We start from the raw sequence: 15,072 nt of genomic DNA, 5'->3' as shown, positions 1-15,072 counted from the left end.
GGTAGTAAGTAAAGTGCATGAATCGTTCTTTGTGAATTATAGCGTATGTTTAAGTTAAACTGACTGTGGAAATTAAGTGTATTGCAAAGTTGAGTTGAGAAAGAATGAACTAGTTTTATTTAAGAAAGGACTTGTATCGCTGAAGTTTATCGGAAAGAATTTCTACGGAAAATTAACAAACGAACAGAGAGACGTAACAATAATAATACACTGAACAGTAATATCACAAATACAAAAATAGAAAAATAATAAAAATTCAAGACATTAGCGCAAACTCTTCATGCCCGATCAAGTATATTAAAATAACCAATATGAATAAATACATAGTTGTCACTACATTAAAGCAATAACCGTGTACATAAATACACACACAAAAATCTATCCTTTAAAGACAATTTCAAATCAAATCCTTTAATAAAGATCATGCATGTTTCAGCATTACGACACAATACATTACAAACGCCCTTTAACAATGATTAAAATTAAAACATAATTAACTTAGGAATTCACTGATTACATTATAAAAATACTCTTTAACAAAGATTTTTTTGTTTTTTATGGATTTCGCGCAAAACTAAACGAGGGCTATCTGCGCTAGTCGTCCCTAATTTAGCAGTGTGAGACTACAGGGAAGGCAGCTAGTCATCACCACCCACCGCCAACTCTTGGGATACTCTTTTACCAACGAATATTGGGATTGACCGTATAAGCCTTCAGATTTACCGCTGAGCCACTAGAGAGCCAGAATCAGAGGAAGTATTTAGTACGGCATTTAAATGTACGGATGATCAGTCAGCTTGATCTCGTACCCAAATTGGCCATAAGCTATTTTAACGTGCAACTGTGTACAAATTGTACATTATTAACCCGTGTTTCGCCTACGAAACATTTTTGTTTTGTATTTTATATTTTAATACACAAAGTTTATAAAATGTAAAGGCAGTGCTGCATATTTAAAATAGTTAAATGATCTGTCTAGACTACTCACGTGAAAGGTTAGTTACGTAGAGTTCTAAAGTAATTTGATGGTCAAGCGGGTTGTTCTTATGACTGCGAGGTTAAACCTATTCCACAACACTTGATACTCATCAAACACCTCTACTATAAAAGATACTTTGAGCTGAATGGTATGATCAAAAATGACAAACTGCTAGAATTATCTATCGATTCCACAAATACCTTTCTCTTTGCAATGCATATTATCAACACCCACCTCTTCCTTACGCATATGGTGACGTCATCCGTACTTCCCTTCTCCTATTCCATTTTTACATAGCTTAATGAAGTTTCAAAAGCTTCTCATACACATACGGCAATATTGTCCGCACCTCACAACACCTAACAGACGCCCACACGTTACTCTTTAAATTATATAAATTATTAGAAAATCACTATCAGGAATAGCCACTATCAGATGGCGTTATTCTTGAACTACATAAGTGCGTATTTATTATGATCTAGTTATATTTCACACTTAGAATTTTGACTAGAAAGTTTAGCGTATTTTGTACTAACGCTTTCAAAAACGATGAATTTTGTCTGCTTTCAGCAACAAGAAGAAGACAAAACACTCTTCCACATTTTCAATCATGAGACACCAAAAAATAAATACATGTATATTTATAAACACATATATTTGGGGTTATAATCTTGCCCTGGGTACGTTATAATGGACAGTCAATTTTCACTATTCTTTGGTAAACGAGTAGCCCAAGAGTTGGCGGTGGGTGGTGATGACTAGCTGCCTTCCGTCTAGTCTTTCACTTCTAAATAAGGGACGGCCAGCGAAGAAAGCCCTCGTGTAGCTTTCCGCAAAATTCAAAACAAACAAATAAATTATGATCTTGCAATATATATATATATGATTTATTAATCTATTCCTTTTTACTCTGTTCTTTAATTTATCGCAAAAATGTAAATAAATTTGTTTTTCTCTTCGACTTTATAACTTCGATGACTTAATGTAGATGGCACAGCACGCCTAATATACCAGTATAAAAAATTATATTAATGTGTTAGGCCTAGTGTTGCATTAGAGTATTGGTAAAATGTCTGGTTTAAGTGCATGTGTTCATTATTAGAAGGGTAAACATTTATGTTTCACCCTATTTTGTTTCTGAAATAAATGTTTATTTCTTGAAATTACTAATAATAGCATGAGTTGGGTTAGTATAAGTATAAACCACATGTCTACGATTTTGAAATCGGGTCTCATGTTATCGTCTGTGGTTTCGACGCCAAGGCTCCAGCAAGGAATACTTGCGATAGGTAATTTATTATTATTTTATAGTGATTTCAGAGGAAAGCACCTTATACTAATAATATAATGATGAGTCGGCAAACAACAATTTATAAACACCATAAAAAGTGATTGAGATTATAATGTAATTTATCTCTGTCAATTAAACTACGAGATTTTAGTTTTTACGTATATATTTTTGACACTAAATTGTAATTGTAGTTTGTAAATTGTACTTCACTATGCATACAATGGCATGACAACAGGCTTCGGGGGTCTCGAATTAGCGACAAGAAGTGTCCGGCAATTATTTACGTAAATTAAAACATTAGCGATATGAGATATAATAGCGTTAAATAATATAATGTGCTGAAAACAATAAAGAGTATTTTATATATTAAGTGATATAAGTGTAGCAGACCAAAATGTATTAATTGTACTGAGGTCGCAAACAGTTCATTGTTCTTACAAGTTAGTCAATTAGTTTTACAAGGTATTGTATTTATGGTTATTATATAAAAACTATATTATTATTAATTTATTAAACGTTTCTCATATGCTACATTTGTAGCCTGTAAATATCACTAAAACAAGGCCCAAGCTTTTAAGGTTAATATGCAAATATCATCTAAAGTTAGTAAGATCATAAAAGTTGAATAATTATACTCGCTTCTCATCACTAGTAAACACAGTTACATTCCTTAGTCAATGTAGTGGATATCTTGCACCATAATACTTGGCAGTTTGATCTGCTACAGTTTCATGACTTTAAATACATAAAATATTTTTATGTCGCCATTTATAATTTATTTTCTATACTACTATTGTTACAAGTTTCTCACTATATAAGTGCATTAAATTTTTGTGTAGATTCTAACAATTACAACAATATATTTTGTTATTGATCATTTTTTCACCTCTCTATCAAATTGTTTCCAGGAATCAATATGAGTGAAACTTGTTTAGGTTGTTTTTGAAAATATAGCATCTCCTCTTATTATTGTAAATTGGTTAGAATATCAAATTACACATAATTATTATACTAATACTATACGACACACAGAATTTCTGCATACTGAGTAATGTATCTATGGTGCAATGTTTTGTAATGGAATGTTGAAATAATTATACAAGTTCCTAAATTTACTTTTCATTGCATGTTTTAAGTAACATCAAACAGGGGGTGAACAGAAACTTTCTTTTAGAATTTACTCTTTTGCATAACTTGGATGATTCCTTTGAATTTTGCAAAACTGATTGATACTGAAAAATTTATTGATTTTGCATAATAAATTGATTATGCATAATGAGTTAAAATATTAGATGTACTTTTGCAGAGTCCCCGAAAGTGTTCTGTTTTAAGAGCAATTAAACCAAAACCAAGAATGATATTTCTATTTCTTACTTTCTAAGTTCATGTATCATGTTTTGTTGTAGCCTACAGAGTGCATAATTCTTCTCTTGCTTCATTGCATGTGCACATTTTACTGATGTCAGGACAGTTCAAGTTGCAACATTAACAATCTCTTATGCAAGTTCATTTTAATGTCTACTGGCTAGTGGACTGACAGACAACACACTACTGTATAGTGGTGTAAGTAGTTTAAACAGGTGACCTCTCCAGGTGGCCTTTGGCCCCTTTTTAGGGAAATGGGTTGATTTTGTATAATAGATTGATTTTCCATAATGAGTTAAAATATAGGTTAATGCTGTGTAATGGGCTGTTCTACATTACAGTTTGATTCTGCATAACTAGTCAACATATATGGGTCAGTTCTTCATAACAGATTACATGTGCATAACTGTTTGCATTACAGTTCTGCAATTTGGAGGAAATATTCTCTATAATGCATAGTAGAGCTGCACAATTAGTGGAATTTGCTAATTGATTAATCAGTGACCCTATTAATTGATTGTTTGATTAATCAATTAGTACAGTGTTCCTCAAATCATGGTATGTACAAGCATAAAAGAAAAAAGGTTGGCAGTGAGTGCTGCCACACAATTTCCCTCCCTCTAGTCAGCAGTTCAAAATTAGTCACAGTGGCAGATAACCTTAGTAGCTTTGCCATAATGAAGACCAAAGTTAGTGCAAGTAAGTTTAGTGGCATTGAGAATTAAACACAAATCCCACCCTTCTGAATCACCAAGGCTAAACAAATTTGAAGTGAAAAACGTTTAATACAAGAATTGGACTGAACACAGTCCATTGTGCCTTTGCACTTAACAACAATCAAACATAATAACAATATTTAGATTACTTGGATAGTTGGAATAATTGAAATAGTAATAATTAGAAACCCTAATTTTGGTTGTGATAATTTTTGTGATAGCCAATATCATCAGAATGTTGTTTAATTGATTATTAGAATGAAAACACTAATTTCAATTAGTTGATTATTTTCATAACAGTTGTGTTAATCATAATTTCAATTACTTGTAATTTGTAATTGGAGTAAGTAATGTCTACAGTATCTCCAGCCTTGTTTCTTTACTTTTTTACTATCTCTATTTCCAGGTTTATAGATTCCTAATTTTTTATTTATCTTGTTTTTTTTTCTGAAAAAAAGAACCTCGTTTAGGAATTGATGCTGAAGCTATGTATGAATTGCTTGTCAATACGGTATTTCGATAAGAACACTTGCTTCATTTGACTTTAAATTGGACTAAACTGACTGTAGCATCAAAGACATGTCTAACATAAAAAAACATGATGATTGAAATAAAAACTAACAGTCTGTTGTCTGTCACACATATTACTGTAGCTAAGAAACCTTAAGACTCTATCTCCTGTTTTGTTTTTAATGCAATCAGTAGGTAATGTTTTTCCTTCTTTTGATCTTATCCACCAACCCCTTGATGCCAGTTTTTCTCACTCACCCATTTCACTTGTAATGCCTCCATTGGATATATCCTTTATAAAACTGTTCAAATTGGGTCATCTTCTAAATCCATTTTACTTATCGTGCATTATGAAAGAAGATGCTCAAATCAAAAGTCATATCATAGGTGACCTGCTGTTGCAATCTGGTATCTGATTAAGATGGATGCAATAGCTAGATATCCAAATGCATAGCTTTGAGTGCACCAAAGATCAGACTGATGTCAGGATAGATAATTACTTAGCATACAACATTACTAAGATTTTAATGATCTAACTCAGTAACACTGAAAATGGTATCTGCATTGATCTTGTTTTTCAGATTATTCTTTTAAGTGAAGTTCTGGGCATGAGATTTATAGGAGCAGTGACATATCATAAAAATCCAGATCTTTTTCAGTTTTAAAATTTCTTCTGTCATATTCTTTGAGTTTCTTCATATGTTTTCCAAGAGATCTACTTCTCTCCTGCTGGGTTTTTGATAGATCTTGAGTTAGTGCTTGTAGATTTTGAATGAGATGTTATGATCAATTTTTCTATTACAATGAGATGCTCGAATACTAATGTCTTTATTCCCTTTTTAGTGTTGTTGGCTGGGTTATGTAAATCCTTTTTCTGAAATCAGTTGGCATTTTTGGATTTGAGTCAAAAACTCAGTTGAGCAAGATAGTAAACACAAATTACATTATGAGTAGTTGACACGTACTGCATGTATGACTAGCAGAATCTATAATAATGGGATGTATAAGTTTTATTTTTCTTAGTATGGCAGTGGTATACATAAATGTAGTGTCCTTGAGCTGCAGCTAGTATAACTGTGATTACATTCTCACAGAATGTTCCTTTCTCCATACATGACAGTATATCTTTAACCTCCCTAACATTGGTGTTATCATGTTGGTATGCCATAATGATTTTTAAGTGAAGCGACTACCTAGAATAACAATTTACATTTGAATACAAGTCATCAATACCAATACAGCCTTTTTAATAGGGAAATTATTTTTCAATCACAATCTCTTTTGATTTCTCTCACTTGGCAAGGAGAACTTAGAACTGTAAAGATACAGACAACACAGAAGGCTGAACTTCAAAAATATGCCCATGTGGTTTGTCTTAGGCTAGTTTGCAACAGTGCTTTATACATGTAATTACAAATACATTTCCTAACAAGCGATCACTTTTCAGCTTATGTTGGTATTCCATAATAATTTTGAAGTTTAGAGTCTATCCACTATAACAGTTTATTCTTCAAGTATGTATAGGTTACAGTGCATTTGCTTTATTAAACAACACTATACTTTATCTGAACAGTTATGACACCATAAAAAATGTTCTTCAAGCACGTTACAGTTGCACTTAATTTCTTTAATGAACTTGTTTTCAGGAATTTTTCTTTTACTTGACAGATTAGATATTTTTTAGATTTAAGCAAATGATTCTGAATTTGAATAAACAGATCAAACAAACTTTAGACTAGTTTGCAACAATGCTTTATACATTTAATTACAAATACATTTCCTAATGATTTAATAAGCAAGTCTCATGTTATGAACAAACGAACTAAATATGTTTTTAAAGCTGATTAATTATGATTATTTTGTATATTGTAGTAAACCATTTGTCAAACTGATAAAACCATCCTTTTCAGGAAGTCATTAATTCCCTTAAACTCCTGTAAAGTAGTGACCTCTGGAGCTGCCTATGGCAACTCATTATAAAAGTGAGTCACCCTGTTAAAAAACATAAAATTGCCTTCACTGGAGCCTATCTATCTTTTCCAAATCTTAAACTTGTGTCTCCTCATCCTATTACCTTCAAAGTATAACAAATAATTCAAAGTCCTTATAATTCACTGGATAATTTTATGAATTTCAATAAAATTCATTCTTATCCCTTTTTTTTTTTCCACAATGGAAAATAATTTGAGAGGTTTTCAGTCTATTCTCATAAGACACAATAATTCTTTCATCTCTGAATCATCCTAGTAACCCTCTTCTGAACTCTTTTTCAATAAATAAATATTCTTTGAATATTTGCTTTCTTGGAAAAGGAGATCAAACTATACACAGTATTTCATATGAGATCTAATTAGTATTGAATTGTTAGGTAATTATCTCTTGATTTGTAATCAATATTATTTCTGTAAATATATCCTAAAATTCTGTTAACTTTCCAAGCACAGATCCTTGACACTCAAGAATTTTGCATTTAGTCAAGTTGGAAACTAAATTCCATTAATAACATTTCATTCCTCCCACACAGGTGACTTTTAATCCATTTAACATAGTCCTGTTAAAATTTCAAATAATTTCTTGTTCATTTACTGTAATCGACAATATTTGAGTTTTTATATGAAATTTCACCAGTTTGGGACAAAAAATATACATATTAGTTTTTGATAAAAATTTGTACTTTTGTTTTTGAAGTATTTTCACAATTTCCATTGTAGGAGATATTAATAACAAAAACTCATGATTTTGTACAAAAATGGCATAATTCTTTCAAAAAATAGAGGTGAAAAAGTTTTTTTTTATTAGGATATGAGTATGTTGCATCACAATTTCTCTTCTTTTTTTTGTAGCCAAATATCAACCCTTAATCACTACAGATGGCTAAGTATGAAACTATGGCCAATTCCACCGTCCTTTAAAGGTAAGCTATCAAACTTTTTTTTGTAGCCAAATATCAACCCTTAATCACTCAGATGGCAAGTATGAAACTATGGCCAATTCCACCGTCCTTTAAAGGTAAGCTTTCAAACTTTTTTTTTAGTTTAGTGTACATGTACTGAATATGTACATATTTGTATATTTATCTATTTATTAGGGGTGCACGGATACTCAGGCCAGATATTGAACTACCTGGTAATCTCAGGCCGAGTGTCGAAGTTAAAAACAGTCGAATCCAGGTAACTAAAAATGGCATCTAAGCCCTAATCTTTGTGACAACTTATGTGGTACTGAAAGTTATAGTCAGTAATTGGTTTAATTAAAAAAACTTGTTCTGAGCAACAAAGACTGACCACTCGCTGAAAGTTAGGGATTCAGAGAACAATAGGGGTTAATAATGCATCTTTGCATTCAAATCATCATGTGACAATCCTCCACCAGTTGGAGTGAGAAATATCCTCCTGACACACGTAACTCCCTCTATTTGATTCCACCTAAGTATCATTTCTCGTTAGGCAATTGTCTGGTGCAGACGTTTTGAAATTTTGCTGATTTCAATAAATAATTTCATTTCTTTTTGCAAAATAATACTTTAACTTTCTATTAATTTTTCCCCAGTTTGTATAGTATTTGGCCAAGCAGTTTACCTTGATTTGTCATTTTGTTTCTACTTTTTCGACTTGTTCACAGTCATTCATGAATTCGGAATTTCATGTCACAACTTCAGCTTCTATTCCCACTACTTCGAGTGTTGTTACACAGGTTTCAGGTCAGGGGGTCTCAACTAAGGATTTTTCAGCCATCATTCATTAGGAGATTGATCTCTACATGAGTTGACCTTCTTCTCCTGACAGTGTTCAAGCTCCTTTTAGCCTGTGGGTGTTGTTAGTCTGATATATTTTTCATCAGCATTTCACATACTCTGTTCTATATCGCATATGTTCTCCTTTATCCAGATCGATCTTTCCTCCCCAAAGCTTTGGCTGCTCCTAGGGGACATTTTTCATTCTCACCAATTTCTCTTCCTTCCATTTCCCACTTTTATTCTTGGTCTGATCCGTATAAACTTCTGTTTCCCATCCATGCTCTTCGTTGTTATGTTGCCTGCACAGCTTCCTTCCGTGGTTTCCAATCCCACATTTTCATTCCCTGGAACCTTTCCTCCTTATGTGTCCTTTCTCCTTCCACCTTCACAAGTTGGGTTCATCAGTTTATTAGACTGGTATATTTCTCTCTGTCTCCTATTTCCCACAATTTGTTTCAGGTGTCATCACATCAAATACGGCATCTTACCTTTTCTCTAGTGCCACTGTGTTAGCTTGTATGCATTATTGGTCTAAATAATTGTTGAATGGGCAAATCAAATCACCAAAAACAAATGTAGAAAAGAAAAAGATTAAAAAAGAGCTAAATTAATATAAAATTAGTGTAAATATTATTATATATATTAGATGAAACCTTCTAATAAACAATGTAAAAAAACAATTTGGCTTACTTATAGTATTACCATTGTAAAAAGTTATTTTTATTGTAAACACAGTGAAACTGTGTGCCTTATTTTTCAAACAAAAAAAAAAATATAAAACTTGCAGTTTTATAAAATTTTCAAAGAATGTAGTAAGACAGAAAAGTCAGTAATTATAATCACTACAACAAAGGTAAGCATTTTAAATTGTTCCTTGAATTACAGTGAAATATTTTAAAAATTTCAAAGCTGCAAATTCATACATATCATTTATAAGAATTATAACTAATTCTGAAGTTTCAAACTATTTCATCCAGTAGTTTATTACCGCAATGCAATTTAAAAACTGTACAACAGATGTGTCAAAATGATGCAACCAGATCTCAAGCATTAGAAGCACTAACATATTTAATGAGATACTATTTTACTGATATTTCTGAAACAGGGTTTAGTAATTTTTTGTTTTTGTTTACGACAGATATTGATCTACCAGAGAAAAGGAAACTTCCTCAGTTAGATAGAGTTCCAATTATACCAAGTAATGTTAGAGCTCCAAAGATGACCAAAAGGCTTATTGACATTCGAGGGCCAGAACTTGTTCATAATCAGTTGATATATAAACAATACGGTATCATTGTAAGTATGTTCATAACCTGCTTACAAGTACAGAATATATATGCACAGTACAGACTTTTACATATAAAACCACATTTTTTGTTGTAAAAAGAAATTACAAAAGAAACCTAAATATTCAGGGAAACTGGATATCAAATATTTAAAAAATGATTTAATATATTAAATAAAAAAATTAATAAAGATTTTTATGGTTAATAAGATATTAAAAGTTAATTCAGTATAATAAAAAAAAGTCATGAATACTAAAAAAAACAAAAAACTGAAGTTCTTCAAAGATTACTTTGTAACAATTATTCTTTTATCCTTATTTTACAAAGTATGCAGAATTCTTCCAGAAATTTTGTAATAGCAGTTAGAGTATAATTGATGGACAAAAGGAACTATTTGGCCCTTTAAGGTTGTCTTTGCACATTCACCTTTGGAAAAAAGCAAGAATAATGAACCCATTCTTTACTTTTCAGGAAATCACTAATTCCCCTCTTAACTCTATCAGGACAACTCCATTTTTAAACTCCTTTCTGTGCATGTTACTGCATTACATTCAGAATTAAATTAAACTACTTTATTATCAATGTATTTTAATGAAATTATTATTATCAAGTACATTATTATTCATTATCTAAGTTTTTATTCATTTATTTTAAAAGAAACCTCAATATTAAAACTGCAGTTTTGTTGTTACATGACTCCCTCACTATTTCAAATCTCAACTTTAAGAGCTGGTATAGAGAAAACTGTGTATGTAATGTAGATATTTCTGTGCAGTTGTTCAAAGTACACTGTATATAGGTTGTTTACCGGTAATTCAAGTACATTCCAAGATCGTGTCCCAGAGGAAACCATTGTAAAAATTTCTCGGTTCAAGTTAAGTCACATCCACTTGCAAAGTAGAAGCTATGTTGCTAAGCGATAGTTTTAACTTGAATGGTATGCTTATAAAGAATAAAAATAGTAGATTTTAAGCCATATATTGTAACAAAGGCAGGAAAATTAAGCAATGTATGTGTTTTATAAAGTAAGTCAAACTGCTGCTAAGTCCATAGTTGAAATCAGTGTCCCTGGGGCTTGACTATTTTTTCTCACCTTATATATACTAGTTTGATAGACAGTTAAATTGCATTAGGTTTTACTTTTATATTTTATTTGATTATATATTATTTGTGTTTTAAAATTCATACTTGAAAGGTTTAATGTTTTTTTAAATCTATTTTATGCTTTGCCTTGAACACCCGGCAATTATAAGGTTAGTGAGTGCACACAATATTTTGCCAAAGGCTAGACCGTCTCTGCCAGTGTTAACAATATATCACCCATGGGCAACTGTTGGTGTGTGTTGACATAAATAATTAAAGATAAAGAACAGGAAAGAAAAAAAAACATTAGAATTTAACTATTTGAAATTATGCATATTTTAAGATTATTCAATGAAGAAATAAAAGATAAGTACATATTTCCATTTCTTAATTTTAAACATTTCATTGCACTGTACATTGATGAAAATAGCTAGAGTTTCTGACGTTGTAGAGAAAATGACAAATAAAATATAAATATTTATCTTAAAAAAAACTTTTGATATTTGTTTAGGAGGTTCTAGAGATTAAACAAGTGAAATGTGAAAACTGTAAGGTAAAAAATAATATTTTTATACTTAACTTGAAAATCACCTTGTAGGTGAAATATTCAGAGACCAAATGCAAATAACTACATCAAATAACAAATTTTTAGTAGAAATAGCAGAAAAAAAATCAAAATTGGATATTTTATTTTTCTGAAACTAAATACTTTTAGGAAGATTCTTGTCAAATTGTAAATGTCTACTAGTTTCATTTCTGTAAAGACATTTCACGAGAGTTATGTAACTCTCTTACAATAGACATAGGTTTTCCTGATAGGGTTAAGTTCCTGTAAAGTGTTGGTCTTCATTGCTGCTAATGATAACTCTTTATAAATATATAATTGTCTTAAATGTAGCATTGCTTTCTTTTCTAAATCTTAAGCTTATGTACTCTCACCCTATTATCTTCTGTTAGCTCTCTTTCTAGCAACAAAGTTGTTTTAATGGCTTGAGTGACATATACCACTATGCCAAGATCCTTTTCCCCAGTCATTCAGTATTAGTTAAACATCCTTAATACAGCTGGAAAGTTAAATAGTTTAATGTCATCAGCAAACTTTACTAACTTATTAATTATTTCCCTATTAGTATCATTAATGTAAATAAGAAAAACCAAAGGTCAAACACTGCCCCCCCCAAAGCACTCCTCTACTAATAAGAAACTTGTTTGATTTGACTTCATTTATAACATCCTTTTGTTTTCTCCCATTCAACTACAGTACAATCCAATTAATTATTCTTTCCCCAATCTCTACTGATATAATTTTCTAAGGTGATTTTTTTGTGGCACCTTATATAAAGCTTTTTGAAAATCTTAATTACACCAAGTCTACATCCTTCATCCATTGCTTTAGAATTCAGTTGACAAGCCAAACTGTTTTCTCTATTTTTATCTTAAACACTATTAGTGTACAATTCACTTATTCTTTTTCTTCTTTTATCACAACAGTATTGGTGTATAATTCACTTACACTGCCTCATTAAGTTACTGCAGTTGTATCCTGAACTTCTGATACTCACCTGCTTTTGGCAAAGTCCACACAGACAAGTTCAATTGTTTTAGAACACCCTTTGCTGAGACAAATTTTTCTCCTAAAATGTCAGAAAACTGTTTATCTCATTTAACATATTAACCATTAGGCTATTCACTGATATGATGGTTAACTTTATGTTTTCTAACCTTTCTCTAACTGAAACTCTCTATTTCTCAGCTTTACTTCTGGCTCTCTTCCTGCAGTCTAGTCTGCTCTGTCTGTCTGTTGTTCCAGTTCATCTGACACTACTTATATATTTATCACTTAATCCTCTGCTCTCCTTTTAAAAATCTATATATCCTCGACATCACTGAATCATAAACACAACTTCCAATCATTATCTGCTTTTAATTCTCCTATTATAAAAAAAACAACTAAACAATCATGAAATATTCACTCACAAAATAAATAAATTAATAATACCTACACTAAACAGTCTCTTATGTCAGGACAGTCAGGTTTTAATGATAAATGTCACATAGCAGTTATCACTATTTTATTGATTAATAATATGCACATCTGGTAAGGAAAACAAAAAATTTTGGTGTTTCAAATATCATTGTAAATGTAATTGTATTTAATTATACTGCCATATTTGTGAAGGATAAACCAAGAGCCTAGGTTATGCATAGAAAATCCTGGGGACCTCAAATGTCATTTTAAATGTAATGTTAATGTTTTATACTGGCAGATATAGTTAGATTATTGGTCATGGGTAGTAGATGCCTTTAAGGTTAAGCTGGCCTCACTGATCGAGGTCTCGTAGATCTTATGATGTTTAAGCTTTGACAAACTTTGGTTAGACATAATATTTCAAGGTATATCAGGTTATCAAAATAACAGAAGGTTAAACTGATTTGTCCAGTTATATATCTTGAGTGTTGTTTGTACTTTATTTTTAATTTATATTAGTGACATTATAAACTTAAACTCTATACCTATATTCCAATATGTTTTTCATGTCAGGTACTTGGCTTTCCAAGATATTTTCTCTCTTACTGAAGGGATTTGTCAGTGTTTGCCCTCAAAGCATATTTTAGTCCAGTTACATGTAATACACTGTGTAACTGTTTCTCTTATCTATACTTGTAACCATCATAATCATAAAAGCCAAGTGTCAGTTGGTCATGCTCAATTTCTTGGGAAGTTTGCGAGTTACACTATAACACTTTCTCTTTTGATTGCCCATTCTCATTTTAGCTGAATCCAATTACTAACATAGGCATAAATAGCTCTTAAGTTTTGGCACTTTTTCTGCTACATAAAAGCCTGTCAAGTAGAGAGTTTTTATACCAAGGATTTATTTAGCACAGAGTGAAATTAATTTGCTGTCTGTTATGAAAAGAAGTTTTTGAATGATGACAGAATATTGACAAGAAGTGTGGTTTTAAGAGAACTATTGCAACAATGCAATTGATGTGATAATAATATAACTGTGATCAATGAATGCTGGGAAGAGACACTCTTCAGGTAAAGGAGATATTGCTCAGGATAGGCTGTGTTTTCCAAAAGCTAGAAGGCCCTTTATTTTTCTTATGACTGTTTACGAGCAGCAAAGTTGCAAATGCATATTGGAGGATTCAAATTTGGTCATTATTGACAGGCTTTCATACTAGTTTAAAATAAAGGATCACTAAACTTACCTTATTATATTACAATTCTGAAACAAGTACAACTAAATAGTGGTTTGACTAGGAACATAGAATACTAATTTTATATATAGTTGTTAAATTTATCAGAAGGTCTCCTATGTCATGAAGATCATAATGAGAGTGTCTTTGTAGTATGAGACATGATATGTCTATAGAATTTGGAACATAAACATTCAGTCAGTTCTATAAATTACTATAAGACTTGTTTGAAAACAATCTAGTAACGGGTGAGGCAACTTAAAATTGGTTTGATATACTTAAAAAAGTTGTATGTACATTACTGTTTTTTCTGATTGTATAGACACGTTATTATTATTATTTACTAAAACCTGTTAAAACTTTGTTTCTAAAACTTGTGATTTTATTTATTAGGCTTTGTCAGGAGGCAACTTGCGGTGGAATCATATTGAGTCGATGAGACTTGCTATCAACAGGAAAATGGATTCAAAGAGAACATTTGCTGTTTGGCGCATTGATTCTCCATGGAAACCAATAACAAGAAAAGTAAATGGACTTTAATATTTTGTTCTATTTTCTTAAAAGTTCTGTCTTTGAATATTCATGCACCAGTTCACATCTTAAATCTCAATGAATAATATTGGTAAAATTGCTCACTACAATCTAAAACAAATATAAACAAATTTTAAAATTCAGCAACCTTAAGTACCTGTGTATAAAATGATAAAAAAACCCTATTACTGGAGAGCTTTAAAAAATACTCAGGTTATAGGGCGTTTATAATTTTGTATCAATACTTATTGAACCTACGTATTTTTCTGAGATCATGAATACCTGTATACAAGTTCGTCTTCGTATTTATTTTTTTTTATTAGTATTTTTGTTATATATATATATATATATATATATATATATATATA

General features: G+C 31.1%; 1 protein-coding gene across 2 annotated transcripts in view; it reads left to right on the top strand.

The window, feature by feature from the left end:
* Positions 1-1,997: 1,997 nt before the first annotated feature.
* LOC106457689 (39S ribosomal protein L16, mitochondrial-like) overlaps positions 1,998-15,072 on the top strand; it is a 20,562-nt gene continuing 7,487 nt past the window's right edge. Inside the window, exons 1-4 of one of the 2 annotated variants that reach the window (XM_013917130.2) lie at positions 1,998-2,268; positions 7,802-7,870; positions 9,736-9,893; positions 14,567-14,698. In XM_013917130.2, the coding sequence (XP_013772584.1) occupies positions 2,157-2,268; positions 7,802-7,870; positions 9,736-9,893; positions 14,567-14,698 (471 nt within the window). In that variant the 5' untranslated portion in view covers positions 1,998-2,156. Of the gene's footprint in view, positions 2,269-7,704; positions 7,776-7,801; positions 7,871-9,735; positions 9,894-14,566; positions 14,699-15,072 lie in introns of both variants that reach the window. The other variant, XM_013917131.2, reaches the window with a different exon arrangement.

The sequence above is a fragment of the Limulus polyphemus genome, unplaced genomic scaffold (assembly GCF_000517525.1).
Source record: "Limulus polyphemus unplaced genomic scaffold, Limulus_polyphemus-2.1.2 Scaffold361, whole genome shotgun sequence".
Taxonomy (NCBI): Eukaryota; Metazoa; Arthropoda; class Merostomata; order Xiphosura; family Limulidae; genus Limulus; species Limulus polyphemus.
Note: the sequence above shows the minus strand (reverse complement) of the source record. Positions and strands in the feature narration are given on the sequence as shown.